The 20,235-nt window shown below is 49.1% G+C and overlaps 1 protein-coding gene across 2 annotated transcripts in view; it reads left to right on the forward strand.

The window, feature by feature from the left end:
- The window catches only part of Map3k4 (mitogen-activated protein kinase kinase kinase 4), a 103,521-nt gene that overhangs the window by 69,573 nt on the left and 13,713 nt on the right, over positions 1-20,235 (forward strand). Inside the window, exons 6-17 of one of the 2 annotated variants that reach the window (XM_015996740.2) lie at positions 855-1,012; positions 4,988-5,104; positions 6,323-6,422; positions 6,510-6,593; positions 7,935-8,201; positions 9,348-9,497; positions 11,743-11,904; positions 12,406-12,539; positions 13,232-13,310; positions 13,967-14,033; positions 17,348-17,444; positions 18,164-18,328. In XM_015996740.2, the coding sequence (XP_015852226.2) occupies positions 855-1,012; positions 4,988-5,104; positions 6,323-6,422; positions 6,510-6,593; positions 7,935-8,201; positions 9,348-9,497; positions 11,743-11,904; positions 12,406-12,539; positions 13,232-13,310; positions 13,967-14,033; positions 17,348-17,444; positions 18,164-18,328 (1,580 nt within the window). The remainder of the gene's footprint in view (positions 1-854; positions 1,013-4,987; positions 5,105-6,322; positions 6,423-6,509; positions 6,594-7,934; positions 8,202-9,347; positions 9,498-11,742; positions 11,905-12,405; positions 12,540-13,231; positions 13,311-13,966; positions 14,034-17,347; positions 17,445-18,163; positions 18,329-20,235) is intronic. The other variant, XM_042262398.2, reaches the window with a different exon arrangement.

Below are 20,235 nucleotides of genomic sequence, written 5' to 3' on the forward strand. Positions count from 1 at the left end.
GGCGCCCCCCATCGTGTCCTGGTCATCCTACTTCAGTTAGCACAAACAAGGCAGTCCTCCACAGGCGTGCCAGAGGCCCGTCTCCTGGGTGTTTCTAGAGATTCTGTCAAGTAGACGGTTAACACTGACCATCACACGCCAACAGAGAAATCACGGTGGGAATTTAGGAGTGATAGAGCCGTTGAGGCACGTGTAGTGGGTGTAGTCTCAACCTCAGATCACCTGGACATTTTGACTGTGTATCACAGTTTGGATGTTATAAGCCTTGGAAAGTTCATGTCACAGATTTGGGCATCAAGAAGGGTTGATGGGATGTGTACTAATAACTCTCTCCAGCTAAAAATAAGCAATGAAACAAAATAAAACACTAACCTCTCCAAGGAACCGTGTCCATGTTCATGATAAAAGTTTTTAAGCATTTTTTTTTTAAACATTATTGTACTTTCCTGTATTTTGTGGCTATTTAAGTTACTTTGCGGGCCGGGCAGTGGTGGCACACGCCTTTAATCCCAGCACTTGGGAGGCAGAGACAGGCGGATCTCTGTGAGTTTGAGCCTGGTCTACAGAGTGAGATCCAGGACAGGCACCAAAACTACACAGAAAAACCCTGTCTCAAAAAATCAAAAAAAAAAAAAAAAGTTATTTGCAGGAGTCTGAAAGGTTGTGAATGTGTTGTTGCCGAAGACTCATACAGCTGGAGAAGAGTCCTTGTTTAGACATCAGTTGGCTGTGGTGTAGTCTTGTTCCATGGCTCCTGCTCTTTCTCATCCTTCTGGTTTATGCTGTGTTGATATAGGTCATGTTACAAGTTGCTGGGTTCTCTGAAACATGTCCTTTTATATTTTTGTTTTAAGGTGTACTTTGATTACATGAGAAGCTGGATCCAAATGCTACAGCAGTTACCTCAGGCTTCCCATAGCTTAAAGAATCTGTTAGAAGAAGAATGGAATTTCACCAAAGAAATAACTCATTACATCCGAGGAGGAGAAGCACAGGCCGGAAAGCTTTTCTGGTAGGAACCTTGTGCTCGGGGATACCTTCCTTCCCCCTTTCCTTCCTCCTCCCTCCTCTGATAGGCCTGCCTGCCTGTCTGTGTGCGTGCGCAGTGGTTCTCCCCTGGGTGGGTGTGACCTCTTCAGGGCACTCATGGTGTTTGGAGACGGGTTTCATCAGCTTGGTGGGGAGGGCGCTGCTAGCATGTGGGCCGTAGAGGGCCGACTGCTTCGGCTCCACTGCAGGCACGGGGCAGCAACAGAATGCTCTGCTCCAAACGAGTCGGCCTCTGGCTCTCGTCTTGTTGTCGTTAATAAAAGGGTGGAGACTTTGGGTCCCGGAAGGAGAGAATAGAGCCGCGTGTTTGAGCTTGGTGGGGACACCCGGAACCCAAGTCTTTAGTTTTCATTGAGCATGGTTTGGAAATGGAATGGAATTGTATCTCTTTATAAACTCCTTCCAGACAGTGGAGACATAGGAGTGGGACTCGGGCCACTTGTCTGCTTATTCCGGGAAATGAGCATCTCCTGGTCAGGCCCTCTATAGCCTCTGGCATGCTCCCTGAACTCTGACACTTGGATGGAGGATGAGGCCATGTGCTCTGTAGACCCACCGCCTACGTGCCGCTGTGCCGAGTCTCCACTTCTTCCTCTTTTACTGCTTTTGCCTCTTTCTGTGAGGTCTGTGTGCTGGCTGAGGTGTGCATCCCTCCCTGTGAGGCGTGTGCACTGGCTCAGGTGTGCATCCCTCCCTGTGGGGCGTGTGCACTGGCTCAGGTGTGCATCCCTCCCTGTGGGGCGTGTGCACTGGCTCAGGTGTGCATCCCTCCATGTGGGGCGTGTGCACTGGCTCAGGTGTGCATCCCTCCATGTGGGGCGTGTGCACTGGCTCAGGTGTGCATCCCTCCCTGTGGGGCGTGTGCACAGGTTCAGGTGTGCATCCCTCTCTGTGGGGCGTGTGCACTGGCTCAGGTGTGCATCCCTCCCTGTGGTACCTGTGTACTGGCTCAGGTGTGCATCCCTCCCTGTGGGGCGTGTGCACTGGCTCAGGTGTGCATCCCTCCCTCTGGGGCGTGTGTACAGGCTCAGGTGTGCATCCCTCCCTGTGGGGCGTGTGCACTGGCTCAGGTGTGCATCCCTCCCTGTGAGGTGTGTGCACTGGCTCAGGTGTGCATCCCTCCCTGTGGGACCTGTGTGCTGGCTCAGGTGTGCATCCCTCCCTGTGGGGCGTGTGCACTGGTTCAGGTGTGCATCACTAACTGTTGTGCTCCAGGACTTCTGCGATCTCTGTGCTCTCTCGGTGTCAGAATTTTGTGTCTCTTTAAACATTTTTTGGTGTCTCAGAAGTATGTGCCACTTTCCCATGTGGATCTCATTCCTACACTGCGTCTTCATCTTGAGTGAGCAGTGAGCTTGCTGGCTTCCCAGTCCTTGGGCTGCTGTGGTATCCCTTGTATTTTTTGTCTCCAGGCTTAGAGAGTCCCACTTAGTGTCGGTCTGTCCTGCTGTTCAGGGTCACTGTGCTCCTGTCACTGCTGTGTCTTCGTCTCTGCTTGCCCTTCATGTTCCCAGAAGCCACCTCTGGACGGTGTTGGTAATTTCTTTGCTCTTTGTTCTTTGGCTGTTTTAGGGGGCCCACCACCTAGCTCCCAAATAAATCACACATGGAGGCTTATTTTTCTTTATAAGTGCCTAGCCAGGTGGTGGTGGTAGCAGCTGTGGCGGCGGCACACGCCTTTAATTCCAGCACTCGGGAGACAGAGGCAGGTGAATCTCTGTGAGTTCAAGGCCAGCCTGGTCTACAGAGTGAGTTCTAGGACAGCCAGGGCTATTAAACAGAGAAACCCTGTCTTGAAAAACCAAAAAGAAAACACACACACACACACACACACACACACACACATATGTGCACCCAGCCTTAGCTTGGCTTGTTTCTAGCCAGTTTTTTTTTTTTTTTTTTAATTAGCCCAGCTACCTTTTGCCTCTGGGCTTTTACCCTTTTCTATTTCTGTATACCTTTTATTACGTCTTACTCCATGATTTGCTGTGTAGCTGGGTGGCTGGCCCCTAGCATCCTCCTCCTTATCTTGCTCCTCCATCTTCCCAGATATCTCCTTCTATTTATTCTCTCTGCCTGCCAGCCTCTCCCATCCTTTCTCCTGCCTTACTATTGGCTGTTCAGCTCTTTATTTGACCAGTCAGGTGTTTTAAACAGGCAAAGTATCACAGCTTCACAGAGTTAAACAAATGCAACATAAAAGAATAAAGACTTTGCCTTTGTGCCCCTTGTTCTGAGAACAGCTCCCAGGGCTCTGTGGCTGCCCTCCCTACACTGGTCTAGCTCGGCGCTCTTCCCGTCCCCTGCATTGGAGCAATCATTTCCACTCCAGGTTCAGGCAGCGTGGAACCACCCCAGCTCCTCCTCAGCCGGTCCAGGCACTCCTCGGTTTTGCTTTTGGATGCCCCTGAGGATGGGGCCTGGACTGGATTTCCTTTCCCCATCCCACTTCCTCTGTGTCCTTCATCATTCCTCCTGGACACAGCTCTGTCTCCCTGCCTGCCCAGATCCCCACGCTGACTCTCAGCACCAGCTGCTCCTGTGAAGTCTGTCAGTCAGACTGTCTCCTGGGGACACTCAGCAGCTCCCCGTCAGGGAGAACGCCTGAGCAGTGGGTTATGGGGCCGCATGCAGTCGGCCTTCTCATCCAGCGTGTGTCCTCATCCAGCGTGTGTCCTCACCCCCTGGACTCCGCACTGTGCAGCCCCAGCAGCCCCTTCCGAGCTCACAGGCTGTGCAGGTGGAGCTGCCGCCCCACGTGGACCGCTGTCCCTGTTGTTTTCACGACTGACTCATTTCCCCACCTCTGCAGATCTTTACCTTCCCATCATATTTAGAAGTCCTTACCCACAAGTACTTAGCATTTCATTTTTTGTTTATTTTTTTCTCCATCAGTAGAGGGCTTTTTGTCTCTGTATAACAGGAGCTCAGTAGCTTTTAAATAAATGCATCCTGATGCTTCGTATGATACTCTTAAAATCCTTTTCTGATCCAAACTCCCTCCCACTCCGGAATTTTAAAGCCCACCTGCTTTGATGGCCATGTGATTAAACTAGTTAGCACGATAGCCAGGCTCTCCAGAGCACAGCCCGACCCCATTTGCTTCTGGGGTCTTGCCAGGCTTTGCGGCATGAACAACCCTGCTCCTTTCAGGTCAGATGCTGTCCTTTCCCACGTGTGCCTCATGCTTGACACACCTTCATACCTGATCCAGCTCGTTCGTTGTCTTCCTAGAGTCCCGTCCCCCTCAGTCTTTCCCCTGAAGATCCATCCGTGCCCCCTCGGATGACCCTGCTGACATTCAGCCTTGCCTGGATTCCGGCTTTCTGCCCAGGAGAGGCTTTGCTGTCAGCTAGGTTTGGTCTCCTCCTCTGATACCCCGTGTTCCCCATCATTTGATGGTTGCCAGTTTTGGTCTCCTTCTCTGATACCCTGTGTCCCCCATCGTGGGATGGTCGCCAGGTTTGGTCTCCTTGTCTGGGGCCCTGAGTTCCTATCGTTGGATGGTTGCATACTTACCACTCTCTTTCCCTAGGTCATCTGCTTGTCCTTGATAGTGTGAAGGCTTACCACATAATTTGCCTTGTTCTGTGTGTCTGTTCATGGACAAGGTTCAGGTGTGGAGTGTTTGTGTTCAACAGCTGGGAGAGCTAACCTCCAGGGAAGTTTAACGCCAGCTGTGTTTCAGGAGTTTGCTCTCCAGCTTATCTGCCATCTTGAACACTGAAGCAGTAACATTGTGTAATCCCATGGCTACTGCGTACAGTTTACCGCTCTGGTTTACACTCCGGGCTCTGCAGTAGACCCGAGATGGGCTGTGCCGTCGTCTAGGTTTCCGTGTTTCTCATCAGTCATGTGCTGCGTGAAAACTCCTGTTGATTTGTAACTGTTGCAGTGACAGATGACCTTTCTTCTGCTCTGCCGTTTGTCCCCCCAGTGACATTGCAGGGATGCTGTTGAAGTCCACGGGGAGCTTCCTGGAGTCCGGCCTGCAGGAGAGCTGTGCAGAGCTGTGGACCAGCGCCGACGACAACGGAGCTGCCGACGAGCTGAGGTTGGCGTCACACTGGCCTCTGTCTGCTTCTTAACTGCAGGAGTCTTGCTTCCCCAGTGGGCTGCCTTTGTTCTGTGTTCAGGCTGGACTGTGATGGACGGGTGTGTGTGTGTGTGTGTGTGTGTGTGTGTGTGTGTGTGTGTGTGTGTCTTCTAGACAAACTTTAACATGATAAACGTATAGTGTATATTAACTGCAAATGGCTAGCAACACTCTGTACTCATGTTTTTCTAGACTATCTTTAAATGTTACATTTTTGTCCTGTGAATCCCTGTAGCAGTCCACGCTACCTTCTGATGCCATTTGGCAGATTTCTGTTGTTTATACTTGGCTCGTCCCTTCTGTCGAACGTTAGAGTAAATACATGAGCCTTGGCTTCCCCGTTGAATTCCCCTCAGTGTCATGCAGATGCCACTGAACCGTTCAGATTGCACCCACTCTGGGTGTGTGTGTGTGTGTCAAGATGTTGCACGTAAAGCCATTTTGTGGCCGCCTGTCTATCGGGTGCATCGTTGGTCAGTCTGTACAGGTGCATGTTCAGAGCTAGACGTTTTACTCACTGACAAAGTCTGGTGAAGAGCAGCTGGGTTTCAGAACATCTGGATAGAGATGTTCCCACCGAGGGCCTGAGCTGGTAAAACACTGATGCCGAGAAACAGGGTGGGCCTTTGTGTGGGCCTGTAGCTTTACGTTACGAGTGTAAAGTCTGGCGTGAGGATTAAAGAATCGAGGCAGTGAACTCCCCTCATCTGCCGGAGACGTGGAAGGGCGTTGGCGTGCCACCGGGCCAGTTCCGTGGTGTCCTGCCCCTGTGATCCGCGGTGGTGTCAGTACTGTGCCCCACAAGTCAGGATGAGCTGCCAGACAGTCCTAGGGGGACCAGGAGTCACCACGCTGGGTGTGTATTTCTTTCCAATTAGTATGAGCTCTGCAGCTCTAAGACCTTGTCACAGCAATGTCTAGAAAATTAAACATATTGCTACTTGAGGGGTATCTGATGTCCCCTGTGTACATGGAATACTCAGGTGCTTTGTGCAGAACTCTGAGGATCAAGCTCTCCTCTGGTATTTTGGCCACAGTCTCAGTAACTGCTCGTTCCCATTGATGAAATCTGTGGGTGTTGTTTGTCGCTGTGCTTTGAAACTGGCTGCGTGTTTGTTACGAGCTGCACTTGTTCTTGGGTGTCCCCAGTGTGAACTAACTGAACTCTCCCGGCAGGAGATCTGTCATAGAGATCAGCCGAGCACTCAAGGAGCTCTTCCACGAAGCCCGGGAGAGGGCCTCCAAGGCGCTGGGCTTTGCTAAGATGCTGAGGAAGGTGAGTCCACCAGTCTGGTTGCTGCTGCCCTTTGCTCAGGTGGATCTTAAAGCTGATCCTAAAGAGACTTCTCTTCTGTGATCCTAGGACCTGGAAATAGCAGCAGAGTTTGTCCTGTCTGCCTCGGTCCAAGAGCTCCTGGGTGTTCTGAAGGCAAAGCAGTATGTTAAGGTGAGTCCCCACAGTGTTCTCGGAGCCCGTGGCCCCTGCATCTAAAGAGGCCATTTGTTCATAACGTCCGGAGCTAATACTCTGGGCTTTGGAGGCTGCACACTGACTGAACATGTTCCCAGAAGAACACACTTCTTCAATGCTTAACCTTTTTATAAATGCAGACAAAGAATCAACCACTGTGTATACTGTTGACTAGCTTAGTTATGCATATTTAAAGTAGTGACTGCAATAATGAATGTAATATGATATTACTGACTCTCATAGTGATTTTAGTGTTTGCCCGCAGGTCTCTGCGGTCCAGGGTCTCTGCGGTCCAGGGTCTCTGTGTGATGTTCTTTGGGTCCTTGGCAATGCATCCTAGTCATCATTGTAGTTATTTCTTGGGCCCATCTTTACATCTCTTTAAGTTTGAGATTTATCATTTTGGGACCGGCATATGACATATCATTGGCCACCCTGTGCCAAGTCCAGGTGTCTTAGTTAGGGTTTCTGTCATTGTGATAAAACACAATGATTGAAACAATTTGGGGAGGAAAGGGTTGATTTGGCTTACACTTCCACATCATTGTTCATCACAAGTCAGGGCAGAAACAGGGCAGGAACCTGGAGGCAGGAGCTGATGCAGAGGCCATGGAGGGGTGCTGCTTACTGGCTTGCTCCCCATGGCTTTCTCATCCTGCTTTCTTATAGAATCCAGGACCATGAGCCTAGGGATGGCACCACCCACCATGGGCTGGGCCCTTCCCATCAATCACTAATGAAGAAAATGCCTACGGTCTTACCTGCAGCCTGATCTTATGGAGGCATTTTCTCAGTTGAGGTTCCCTCCTCTCCAGTGACTCTCGCTTGTGTCAGGTTGGCCCACTGGGGATGTGTGATGGAGGGCTGTTCTTGCGCAGCTGGCACCCCGGTCACGGCATTGTATTCCGTGTTAAGGGACCCTCGCCTCCTGGACTCTGGCAGTGACAGGTTGTTCCAGGCACCCTCGTGAACAAGTCTTGGATGGGGACAGTGACGCGGTGCCCTAGGTCTGGAGAAACTTCAGTACTGTCCCCCGGTTCCCTCCCAGCCCCTCTCCCTTCCTCCTTCCCCTCACTCAGCGGAGTCCCTTGCAGCTCAGCTTGCTCTTGGGACTGATGCCTCCCTCCACACATCCTCCTTCTTGGACCTGCTTGTCTTTCCACTCCCACCCCGAAACCCACAGGCTGGCCCTGAATTCACTATATAGCCCAGGTTGGGCTCAAACCCGTGTCTTCTGAGTGCGAGGAATGCAGACATGTTCTATGCCGGGCTGCTTTTAGTCTCATGTATGTTAAGACTGGGCTATTTCCTTTCCAGGTACAGATTCCCGGGTTAGAGAATTTGCACGTCTTTGTCCCCGACAGCCTTGCTGAGGAGAAAAGAATTATTCTGCAGTTACTCAATGCTGCCACAGGAAAGGACTGCTCAAAAGATCCAGATGAAGTCTTCATTGATGCCTTTCTGCTTCTGACTAAGCATGAGGACCGAGCCCGGGACCCAGAAGATGGCTGGGGCACCTGGGAATCACGAACTGTCAAAATCATGCCTCAGGTGGAGACTGTCGATACCCTGAGAAGCATGCAGGTGGGTGGGCCTCCCTTGCCTGTTGTGAGGGTTAGCATGCTTTTATGAAACACACTGTGGCAGCTTACAAATATCACCCCTAATGATCTGAAGTGTATGCTCCCCCAAAATGGGCCTATGTGAATTGTTAGCTGATTGTACTAGAAGTATCCCTGTGAGTTTAAGTGTGTCACGTTATATTGGGATGTTTGAAATAACCTGTATGCTTGAGGTCTTCTAGTGTTCAGGTAGCTTTAAAAGGCGCCATGTCATTGATGAGTCATAATTCCAGACAGTCCAGTCCCAGAGTACCCCAGAAGGACAGAAACAGTGCTGACCTTGTTACATAGTTCTCACTGGTAGAGTGAAGGGCACCTCATGGGGCCTGGGCGGGTTCTGAGACTCACTGATGACTGCTGTCGGGAGCCTCCTCACCCGTGTGTCCCGCTCAGGGCCAGGGAAAGCAGGTGTTCACAGGCCTGGAGAGCTCGGCTGCGCCCGCCATCGTCTCCTCCACCCCACCCGCCTGTTCGTTCTCTTGCGCTCTCAGGCAGGCCTGCCCACTCACTTGTGTAAGTCACAAGTGTGACAGTGAGTGTCAACGTGTCCTCCCACTTCTCCAGCTACTCACCAGCTCGGCAGCCAGACGTGTGCTCAGCAAATGAGCCAGCCGTCTGGCGTTCGCCGGGCCACTGCCGCAGCTCATGTGCTGTTGCCTTTCCGGAACAATTGTCTTTCCTATTTGTGGTTTTCCTGCTTCCGGCCCCTCCCCCTCCCCTGGTTCTCCAGGTGGTTTGTGGTGGTTTGGAGAGTGGTCATGGCAACATGCAGATCTGTCCTAAATACTGCAAGGGCTCTCAGTCTCTTAAAGGTTAAAAATTATAATGCCCTATCTCTTGTCTCCTTGGGCTGCTCCAACATCCACAATCCCTGCGTGCCCACGCCCTTTCCCAGTGGAGAGTGGGCTTTTTCTCCCCTTTGATGAAGAGCCAGGTCACCAGAGCTTGCTGCTCTGGCCTGCAGGAGCTGTGCCTGCGGGTGATCCTGGTCAGGTGGCTAGCTGCTACACGGTGGTCTTGAGGGTGCTGCTGTTTGAGGGTGGGGCCGCAGCGGACTGGGGAAGCGGTCACTGGTCTGTTCTCAGGTCCTGTTTGGTTTTCCTTCCAGGTGGACAATCTTCTACTGGTTGTCATGGAGTCTGCTCATCTCATAATTCAGAGAAAAGCCTTCCAGCAGTCCATTGAGGGGCTGATGACCCTTCGCCATGAGCAGACGTCCAGTCAGCCGGTCATCGCCAAAGCTTTGCAGCAGCTCAAGGTACTGACCATGCCATCCTGGCCTCTGGGTGTAATAGACATCGGAGAGGTCACATGGTGTGAGGTGATGTCACTTGAGGGATGTGAGTGGCTGCCCATCCTCCTGGTGCGCTCTTGTGTGCGTGCGTATATGAAGCACTTCTTAGGCGTTTCCCCGAACTGTAGAATGGGGAAGGATGGAAACCAGCGGTTCCCTCCCTCACCTGGTGTAGGTCTCAGGCAGGGCTGGTTGTTTAGCAGAGTTACAACTGGGATCTAGGTGTCTTCCTTCTGTGAGTTTCTCTCACCTTTGGCAGTTTCCAGTATTTGCTGCAGGCGTTCTTATTGATAATGCATGGTCAAAAAGTCTTTATCATGTTCTTTAACACGTGGTTCAGCCAAGTTGTGGGCGGGCAGGAAAGCCTCACAGCTGGGCAGCTTCCTTTTCTGTCCTCAGCAGTGTGTTTGATGCTGCGTTCTGGGGTCCCGCTTTCTCCGTAAGCTAAGTCTCGGTAGTCACAGAACTGTGGCTTCTGGGAGGCTCCCAAGTCAGTCAGTGAACGTCTGCTTTTCTTCTACCAATCCAGTTTATTTTATTTATTGATAAACCTCTTCCAAACTGTTGTCCCAGCCTAATACCAGGGCAAGGGACTGGTGTCTTTTCTTTAGTTCAAGCCAAGGTACTCTGGAAAGCATAAGCTGTGAAATGTTGATTCTGGCTCTGGGGCACGAACTGTCACACTGAGAGGTCAGAGGTCAGCACCTCCTCATAGTATCTGGGAACCGCATTATGGTACCACCTACAGAAGAGCCGAGAGCTTAAATTAAGACTGGGTTTCTCGAGTCACGTGAGGTGCCAAGATGACGGTGTCACAGACCCTAACTGGGTCTCCATTGAGAGGTGCTGGTATGGTGCAGATGGAAGATAGAGAAGCTCCCCAGAACATCAAGATGGCAATTTATACACATAGTTGGCTGATTCTTCTCTAGGAGATGCAAAATTCAGAAAACCAATGATCACTGAAACCATTGACGAAAAGTTTGAATATTATACAAAAGAGTAAGAGACTCACTAATAACTGAGTCACCAACTTGACTTGCCCGTCCATCCTTTCTATTACCATAGTCTCCAAGGATTGTGTAGGAAACTGCTTGCTTTTTCCTCCTTCTGTTTGTCTCTTCCAAAGTTTCGTTTTTGGGTAGTGTCACCACTGTAACATTTTGCCAAAATGTTTCTCCTATAGGCTTTCACCGTTTCTCTTGCCTGAATTGCTATCTTAAACAGTTGTCTAAGAAGAGAATCTTCTAGATATTCACGTATTTGGCGAAGGGTTTTAGGAAAACTGGCAACATTGAAGTTCCAAAAGATGCCTTTACAAAATTTCTGAAAACACAGCTAATAAATAATTCATGGAGAAAAAGAAAACAAACAAACAAACAAAAACCAAAAACTACCTACTGAGTTGGTTATGAAGATTGCCTTTTTTTTTTAAGAACTGGACAGAAATTGCAATGGATTGAGCAATGGATTGAAGTAGTGATTTGTTAGATTGGATAATTTCTTTTGCTTTTTTAAAAATCTATATTGTTTTTATTTAGGTGTCTGTTTGTGTAACTGTATGCTATGTATGTGAGCATATACTGGGGGAAGTGAGAAAGGAGCTTTGGAGCCCCCGAAACTCAAGTTAGAGGCTGTTGTAAGCCCCTTCTTTTGCTTCTGAAAAAAAAAAATTGCCCAAACTTACTGCTGAAATATTATTCGTACAAATATTCTTTGAATTAAAAGTAATTAGCATGAAGAAAAAAGACTGGGTTTCTCAGCCTTTGCCAACTTGACATTGGGGCCAGTGATTTTTTTTTCTGTGGAGTGGTAGTGGGGTATCTCCTGTTGTATGGGGTGGTACGGGGGTGTCTTGTGTGTTGTGGGATATCTGGCAGCATCCACCAGGTGGCAGTAGACCTTAGCTCCTTGTCCAGTTTTGATGCTCTCTCGTGGTTAATGCACAAAAGTGCCAGTGACACCATTGCCTGTTCAAAGACCAGAATGCAGTTAGGTACAACCACTTACGTGGGTTGTTCTCACTGGGTGTTCTGTCGGCTGTTAAAGATCGCCAAGAATACCTCAGACAAATAATGGTGAAGGTAGGATTTCTCGGTCGCATTTTTGATGAAGTCCCTCAGTGGTCTGTGTGGTGAGCATGGTGTCTTCCTGTGGGCGGTGCTGGGTTTGCTTCTCCTTGGACTAATCGTGGTTTGGGACCCCTCAGAATGATGCACTTGAGCTCTGCAACCGAGTGAGCGATGCCATTGACCGGGTGGACCACATGTTCACGCTGGAGTTGGATGCTGAGGTGGAGGAGTCGGAGTCTGTCACGCTGCAGCAGTACTACCGAGAAGCCATGATCCAGGGCTACAACTTTGGGTTCGAGGTAGGTACCGAACACGAGGGGGCGCTGCACAGTCTAGAAACTGGTTTGTGGACTACAAGAGGCGTTATGGACTCTCTGTGACAAGTCTGACTTTATTATAATCACTGCCTTGTCAGGAATGCCACCTCACAGTGCTGTGAAGTGTCCAAAATGTCAGTTTCCTTCTAAATGGTCAGATATCGCCAGGTTCTCTTTTCTATTCACAGCTATCTACTCTAATATATCTATAATATATCTACTAAAATATCTACTGTATTTTAAAACTTTCTCTAAGACATATTTAATATCCTAAACGTATATTCTTAATTTAAATATGAATAAAGCATTTACCAAACTCTATTTTGTGACTGTATTCTGTAGTTCTATGGGTTATTCAAAGTATATAATTAGATTTTGCTATTCATTTTTAGAAAAGACATTTTAGGCAGATACAACATTATTGTGTGTAGGTGTTGCTAGAATGGTTTTGTTAATCTTGATATACATGAAATCTTTTAACAGTATCATAAAGAAGTTGTTCGTTTGATGTCTGGAGAGTTCAGACAGAAGATAGGAGATAAATATATAAGCTTTGCCCGGAAATGGATGAATTATGTCCTGACCAAATGTGAGAGCGGCCGAGGCACGAGGCCCAGGTAACAGCGAGAAGCACACTCATTCTCACGGGAGGCACGAGGGGCTGGTAATATTTCTTCTGTGCACCATGTGAAATTCATAAGCAGATGATACAACAAGAGCATTCTTTCTAACTCACTGCAGTCAGTACTTTTTATATGGCAGTGTGTGTATGTGAAGCTTATAATTCATCATAGAGGAAAGAAAATCTTTAATGAGTCCTAAACAGCATGCCTCCTGGAAGGGATCTGCAGGAAAGTGTGGAAGCATCCCTGTCTGTAACGCTCTACAGTTGTTCCACTAGCATAAAGTGGTCACGAAAGCATGTGAGTGAAACCTGGCCAGGCAGCCTGTAATCCATCTGCGCAGACAGGGACCCTTGGAAGCCACTTCCAGGTCAGAACAGTGCACACGGTCTGCGTGTGAAATGCAGAGTTAGAATCTGGTGTTACCAGCTCACCAGTGATTCGGTGTGCCTGCTGGCCCAAGGGCCTTCATGTTCCTTTTGGCGTGAGAATGGAGTTTAAAAAGCCATCCTGCCCGTCAGTGTAAGCTTGCTCTGTCCAGGTGGTAATCTCCATCCCCCGCCCCGGAATACCAAGCATTTTGTCCTATGGTAAATTTCCAGTTACTTTTATGCTAATTTTAGTGTTGTGTAGTCTGCAGCGTTTCCCCAGCCGTTATGTGATTGTTGAATATTTTCACGTGACAGGTGGGCCACTCAAGGATTTGATTTCCTACAAGCCATTGAACCTGCCTTTATTTCAGCTTTACCGGAAGATGACTTCCTGGTAGGACATACTTTAAATACTTTTTCTGTAAAGAAGAACCAAGTCGGTCCCTTTCTTCTGGGTGGTGTGTTTTCTGTGGAGTCCTGGTTCCTCATTATACTTTCTGTCACTGCCATGAGGATGCTGAGCCGTTAAAGCCCCCTTTAAAATGTGCCAGGGTTTCCAGTGTTCATCAGCTATTATAGCTGTGCGCAGCTGCCTGTCTGGTGGATCCTCTACCCTCACACTTCTGAAATAGATGCTAGTGTCTAGATGTTATGAAGAACAGGCTTGACTGTCCCGTCCGTGCCCGTCAGCAGAGTGCCGCGTCAGTGCCGTATGTAGGCTGCTGATGTTGTGATCAGTTGCACCGGATGGTGATGTTGCACAGGCGTGAACCCCTCCCATTGCCCTCTGGTTGTGGGGACCCTTGATCTTCGCTTATGGATGTTGTTGTTTCACCGGGGGTGGTCTGCACAGTTGCTTTTATTCATGAGAACGGAAAGTATAAAATAGTATTTAAATGGTGTTTAACTTGCAGCCATTTGATACTTATATCTTTTGTCTTTTAAACGAACTGAAAGTACTTAAGGTCAAGTAGACCGAGCCTCGATGCGATGCTGCTTACAGGATTAAGACTTTCTTTTTTCTCCTTCCAATTTTTCTTTGGTTTCTAGAGTTTGCAAGCCTTGATGAACGAGTGCATTGGCCACGTCATAGGAAAGCCACACAGCCCCGTCACAGGTTCGTACCTTGTGAGAACAGCAAATTGTCTTAGGATTGATGTAATTTATAATAATAAAAGATGTATTTTAAAAATTCTCAGAAGGTGACAGAGAAGAGGTTATACAGGAACTCCACAGTCATCATCCTAAACCCTGCAGGAAGATTAAAATGCAGCCATACATTTGGACTGGTTCTTGTTTGTCTGGTGTTAATGCTGCAGTCTGTTCTCCTTGTTAAAATCTTTGTGTATAGGACAAATGGGGAGGGGTCCTCTGGTCCTCCCTTATCTCATGAAGGAGGGGTGTTGTTTTTTCTATGCTTTCCCACTTACTTGGGTAAATTTTGATTTGGCTTCAACCTTTTTTTTTTTTTTTTTTTTTTTTCCAAGACAGGGTTCTCTGTGTAACAGCCCTAGTTGTCCTGAAACTCACTTTGTAGACCAGGCTGGCCTCGAATTTAGAGAGATCCACCTGCCTCTGCCTCCAGAGCGCCCAGGGTAAAGGTGTGAGCCACTGCCGCCCCACTGGTTTCAATTTTTAAAAATGAAGTTCTTAGCTGGTCAGTGCTGGCATACACCTTTAATCCCAGCACTTGAGAGACAGAGACAGAGTTCAAGGCCAGCCTGGTCTGCAGAGTCAGTTCCAGAGCAGGCTGGGCTACACAGAGAAAAACCCTGTCTGGCGGGGAGCAAAAGAAAAAAAAAGTGAGGAGGAGGAGGAAGAAGAAATTTGTTAAGAATGATTACCATTTTTGACATAGTCTATGAATAAAACAAAGTCATAATCATTCCATAAGCACTCAAAATAGAAACTTTAAATTATATAAAATTGTTAAGAAATGGTAAATTTGCCAAACGTCAGCTATGCTGGTTAAAAAGTACTTGCCAGCCACGGAAAAACTTAGTATATGAACAGGCCTTAATCACTGCTTTTGTTTTAGAATATAAAATTCAGTAGGTTTATCAAACACCCTTTCTTCCCAAGGCTCTCATGAAAGTGACAGTTACTATTGTAAAACTACTCATGTTCATTTATCGCGAAGAGCACGTCTTTGCAGAGAACTGTATTCTCCTCGTACTCTTGACTGGGTCAAGTAACATCAGTGGAATTCAATTTCTACATCAGTAACCTGGTCAAATCACTTTTTAAAAATATTTTATTACCTAAGGCATACATTTCTTTTTAAATTATTATTACATATTCATTTATTATTTATTTATTTATTGTGTATGTGTACATGCCTGAGCACACACATATGCATGTAAGTCAGAGTGCATGTGGAGAGGTCAGAGGGCAACTTGGAGGAGTTGGTCTGCTCTTCTCTTGTGCCTGTCTTGGGAATTTAACTCAGGCGTCAAGCACCCTTACCCACTGAACCATCTTGGTGGCTCAGGCAGAAATTTCTTTGTAGAAAAATTATAACATAGAAAGATGTAGAAGGTGGACATTTCTGGAAATTTTCCGTGTAAAAAGTTACAGACTATAAAAGCTGTCACACCCTATGCGGTGATAGCCGCCAGGGACATCTGGAGCAGGCCTCTGACATGCCTGCTCCTTCCTCCAGACTGCTGTAGACAGTTAAGTTCCTTCTGAGATGTTGTCCTTTGTCCCCTCAACCACCAGGGGGCGTGCTGGGGGGCACTGAATCAGGAGCAGATTACTTGGCAGGGAGGGGCCTGGAGCTGCTCGTTTAAACCATTGAGGTTCTTCTTGTGTTGCCGGAAATGGGCTGCCAGCTGGACTCGGACAGTTAGAATAATGTTTTATGAACTCTGGGGTCCCCTTTTGGTTTTGTGTTCTTTTTTTTTTTTTCATCCGAAATTAATGTAGGTAACAACAAATGAGCTGCATTCCTTGGTTAAGCGTGCGACCAGTGGTAGCAGCCTGGCATGTGACCTTCTTCTGTATGTGCTTGAAACCCTCGAGCACAGAGCAACTTGACTGTGTGTGGCTGGGTCCCTTTGAATGTGACAGAACTCCTCCATGTCAGTGGTGCAGATCCAGCTCTAGCCCTCACTGTGGCCTCCCTGGCCGGACGGACCTGCCTCTTTCCACCACTTTTTATGGGGCTTTTGCTTAGCCGTGAAGCCGCTTCGCACCTTCGTGGGGAATCCCTGTAGCCATGTTTGAGCAGTTCCCCGGTCTGCTGGCTCAGGACATCAGCTCCATCAGTTGTTTTTGCTGCTTTCCTGTGTTGTTGCTGCGCTTCTTCCATTTGGCATTGTGAGGCCTGAGCTGATGGACAGCCCACGCGGCCCGGCTCCTCTGGCGGGAGCTCAGTCTCTATTTGCAGGGGGCTGCAGAGCTCACCTGGTGGGTCTCACTGAGTGTGTCACGTTACTAAGAAGAAACAAATCCAACCCTGATGTGAGGGTTTCCATTTAGTGTGAACTCTATGCGGACTAAAGCTGTGAACACATGAAGAGAAAGTGTGCCATAGCCTGAGGAACGTAGAGACTTGAGGAACGTAGGGACTTGAGGAATGTAGGGGCTCTTGAAAGCAGCTGTTGGAGACACGTTAGAGGAGACAGAATGGTGGCTTGTCAGTCACTGCCTCTGCCTGGTTCCTGGGGAGGTAAAACCGTGTCCATTTTTTCCTACCAGTAGTAGGAAAATCACTGGTTTTACATTTTCCTTTTGAGTTTCATCTGACTTTAGGACTGGGACGTAGAATACATTCCTAGCCTGTACCGGGCCTGGGCTTCAGTCCCTAACACCATGAAGTTTGTCAGTAACAATGACATCTAATTTTAAATGTCATGCAGTTTTTCGATTTTAGTTTTATCTTAAATTGCATCTGCATTAGTCTCGCATTAGCCCATTTAGAAGGAGAAGAGAAGTCATCTCCTCTAAGGGAGAAGCCAGGGAAATTGTGCCCATCCCTGGCCTGGGTTGGTGTTAAGTAATGGAGTGTTAATGTGTATGTTGAGTCGGAGAGATCTCCACCCAGAACCTTCACAGACGTCTGCATGCAGAATCGTCACGTGTGGGTGGCAGAAAGAGTGCCTTGTTATTGGCGAGCTGCCAAATATGCCTCAGTGGTTCGCTGCGTCCAGATGGAGGCAGTCATTTGTTCAGCAGATGTTACGTAATGTTCACACTGGGGTTAACAGAAGCATGGTTTTGCTGGAGAAACAGTTGAGAGTGTAATATAACTTTGCTAACTTTTATGAAGGGGACGTATATGGTAATAGTTTTATTTTTTCACCCTGCGAGTGACTTGGTCTTGGTCTCTGGCCAAGCTGATTGCTACTCCATTTACACTTAAGTGGCCTGGCTTGGCGGTGATCCGGTGTCCGCTTTAACAAGGTCCCTCTCTTGCCCTGCCGGCAGCTATCCATCGGAACAGCCCTCGTCCTGTGAAGGTGCCCCGATGCCACAGTGACCCTCCCAACCCACACCTCATCATCCCAACCCCAGAGGGTTTCAGGTATGTGGCGCGCCTCCATCACGGACTTGTCTGCTCTGCATGCTCCTGCTCTGGATCAGCTGGGTGCTTGCTCTGGGGTGCGGGGGTTTTTCCTTCTAACCTGCCAGACGCTTCCTAGAGCACTTCTCATGTTGTTTTGAGGACCCACCGCAGCGCCTTAGTTGCCAAAGAAAGACAGCCTGAGTCTTTCGAGATGACTTAGCTCTCGGCTTCCTTGTAACCCCAGCTTCAGGGTGCTCTCTGGCTTTGGAGTAGTTCCTTTTCTGTCTTGGAACAATGACCTTAGGAAAACAGATTTAAGCATGCAAAGCATAGGGCACATGTGAGGGCAGTGCTCAGTGTCTCCTTAGGAGTGGAGAGCGCTGGAGTGAACACTCCACCGTTGACATGCGTGAGTGACAGTTGTGAGTGGAGTGGACAGTGCGGAAGCACACCCACGTTCACGGGGATGCTCTTCTCTGCACCCGTGCTAGTGAAAGTCCCCCTCCTCCTCCTCTCACTTCACCCCCTTGGGCCAGCCGATTTCATGTGGTGAGGTTCTCTAGGTATGACCCTTGACGCTCCTTTCTTTTTTTTTTTCTTTCCCCCTCACACAGACCAGAACTCTCAAGTAGCGATGTGCACTTTGTTTTTAAAGACTCTTTTCACTCCTACCCATGTATTATGTGCCTCCCCCCCCTTTCCTGCCTGTGTTCCTGAAGCCTCTCTTCTCGTCTTAGCACTCGGAGCGTGCCTTCCGACGCTCGGAACCACGGCAACTCTGTGGCTGCTGCTGTTGCTGCCGCCGCCGCCGCTGCCGCCACCACCACCGCCCCTGGCCGCCCTGGCCCAGGTGGTGGTGACTCTGCGCCGGCCAAACCCGCCAACACTGCCCCTGAAACCAGGTAGTCCCACTGCACCGGCCACGTGTCTCCCGCCCCGTGGCCCCCTGCACCCCTTTCAGGTTCTTAGCGTTGAGTCGCCGAGTGGCAGCTGTGGGGTGGTGCTCCTCGGGGTCCCCTCTGGGTGGTCACGGCCCCCAGGCCCCCCGGAAGCAGAAGTAAGCCCTTTCCTGAGGGTGACATGTCTCCTCTGGAGCCGAGCAGTCCTTCCTGGGTAGGAGCAAGGCGGTTCTGCCTTCATTTCACCCAGTGTCCGAGCAGAAGGGACACTCGCTGCCAGCATTCTTCCTGTAAGGAAGCGGGTGTCCTGGAGTAGTGATCCTGGGGAGACAGATGTAACCAAAACTGGAGGCATGCTGGATGGTGCCATGTGTAGTGCCTAGGATGAAGCAGTATGGAAGCAGGAAGACAAGGCTTTGCGACTCAAAAGACTAAACGATGTTAGACTGACCTTAACACCACCAGTCTAAAAGTCCTACAAATATTTCTAGTGTTGCTACTCATTAAAATAATTAATATTCCTAATTTTTAGTCATAAATGTCTAGAGCCTTAAAAGTTAAATGTTTTCCAACTTAATCCATTAACAATAAAATAAGTATTAAAGGCAACTCCCTTTACTGCTGGTTTTTAATTTTGGAGGATTTCATGGCATGTATCTCCACATTGCTTCCATCTCACCGCAGGAGCTACCTAGACTTTGTTACAGTGATGTGTGCAGAATCAAGGGAAGCGGGGGACCGTTAACTGCCTCGGAGCCCAGCTCCCCGGCTGCTGAGTCTGCATCCCACATGCTCCTCTGGAGCCGCCTCCAGAAGGCTGCCAAGCTGCCATTGGACCCCTGGTGTGCCACAGCCAGCTTTTCCCTGCACCCACCTTCTGCCCATCAGCAGTTTTTGAGCATCTTTCTGTAGCGTTCATTGTGTAGGTCAGGGTCTTAATTCAGATCCACTTGACCACTGGTGGCTTTAGTAGCAGCATAGTTTTGAAGTTTTTATATTCTTCTTATTTTTTAATGCGAAGTCACAAAGTTTGCTTTGAGATAATATGTCTGTGAACATCGATAGAACAAGCAATGTCCCACAGAGGCAGGTAGGAGCCCAAGCCCGCCCTGGTCCCTTTTGTGGCAATCCTGGGAGCGTCCCAAGGGGCCTGCCGGGTTGGCACACTCCTGCTCAGTGTATACTTGAGAACCCAAGTCGCAGGCCAGCACGGGCCTGAAAATGGCAGACCCAGAAACACTTACATCAGCCCATAGTGTTCAGGGACATTTTCATTTTATTTTGTGGGCCTTGGGAGTAGCTATTCTAGGCTTCAATTCTGTCGTTGTTTATTTGAAAACAAGATATTTCTCAGTGCTAGCCTCGCCCGAGCCAGCTTCCAGTGATGCTTAAGAACTGGCTGTTCATTTTCGCCAGTGCTCCAGGCTGGTTGTCACCCCACAAACTCGGCAAACTTTGTCATTCCCCCCTCCTCCCTTCCCCCTCCCCCCTACCTCCCACTCACAAACACCACCTCTTCCAGGACACTTCTTGCCGTTTACCTTCCCAAGATCTCTGAAAGTCAGGGAATTGACTCATTTCACCTTCAGGGAAGCAAGGAGGTAGAGACACCAGGTGACCCCCATGGCCTCCCAGATACGGCCCCACTTAGGAGTGGACTGTGTGGCCTCCCTTTTGCCAGTGGCCTGGCCCTCAGGTGCCACGAGAGCTGATCCAGGAGCCACCGGCAGCAGCGATGCTGCCCACGTCAGATGTACACAGGCCGGCTACCCACATCAGATGTACACAGGCCGGCCCACGCTGAGGCCGTGGCCAGTGACCATGCTGCCCACATCAGATGTACACAGACTGGCCCACGCTGAGGCCGTGGCCAGTGACCGTGCTGCCCACATCAGGTGTACACAGACCGG

The sequence above is a fragment of the Peromyscus maniculatus genome, chromosome 16 (genome assembly GCF_049852395.1).
Source record: "Peromyscus maniculatus bairdii isolate BWxNUB_F1_BW_parent chromosome 16, HU_Pman_BW_mat_3.1, whole genome shotgun sequence".
In the NCBI taxonomy this organism is placed as follows: Eukaryota; Metazoa; Chordata; class Mammalia; order Rodentia; family Cricetidae; genus Peromyscus; species Peromyscus maniculatus.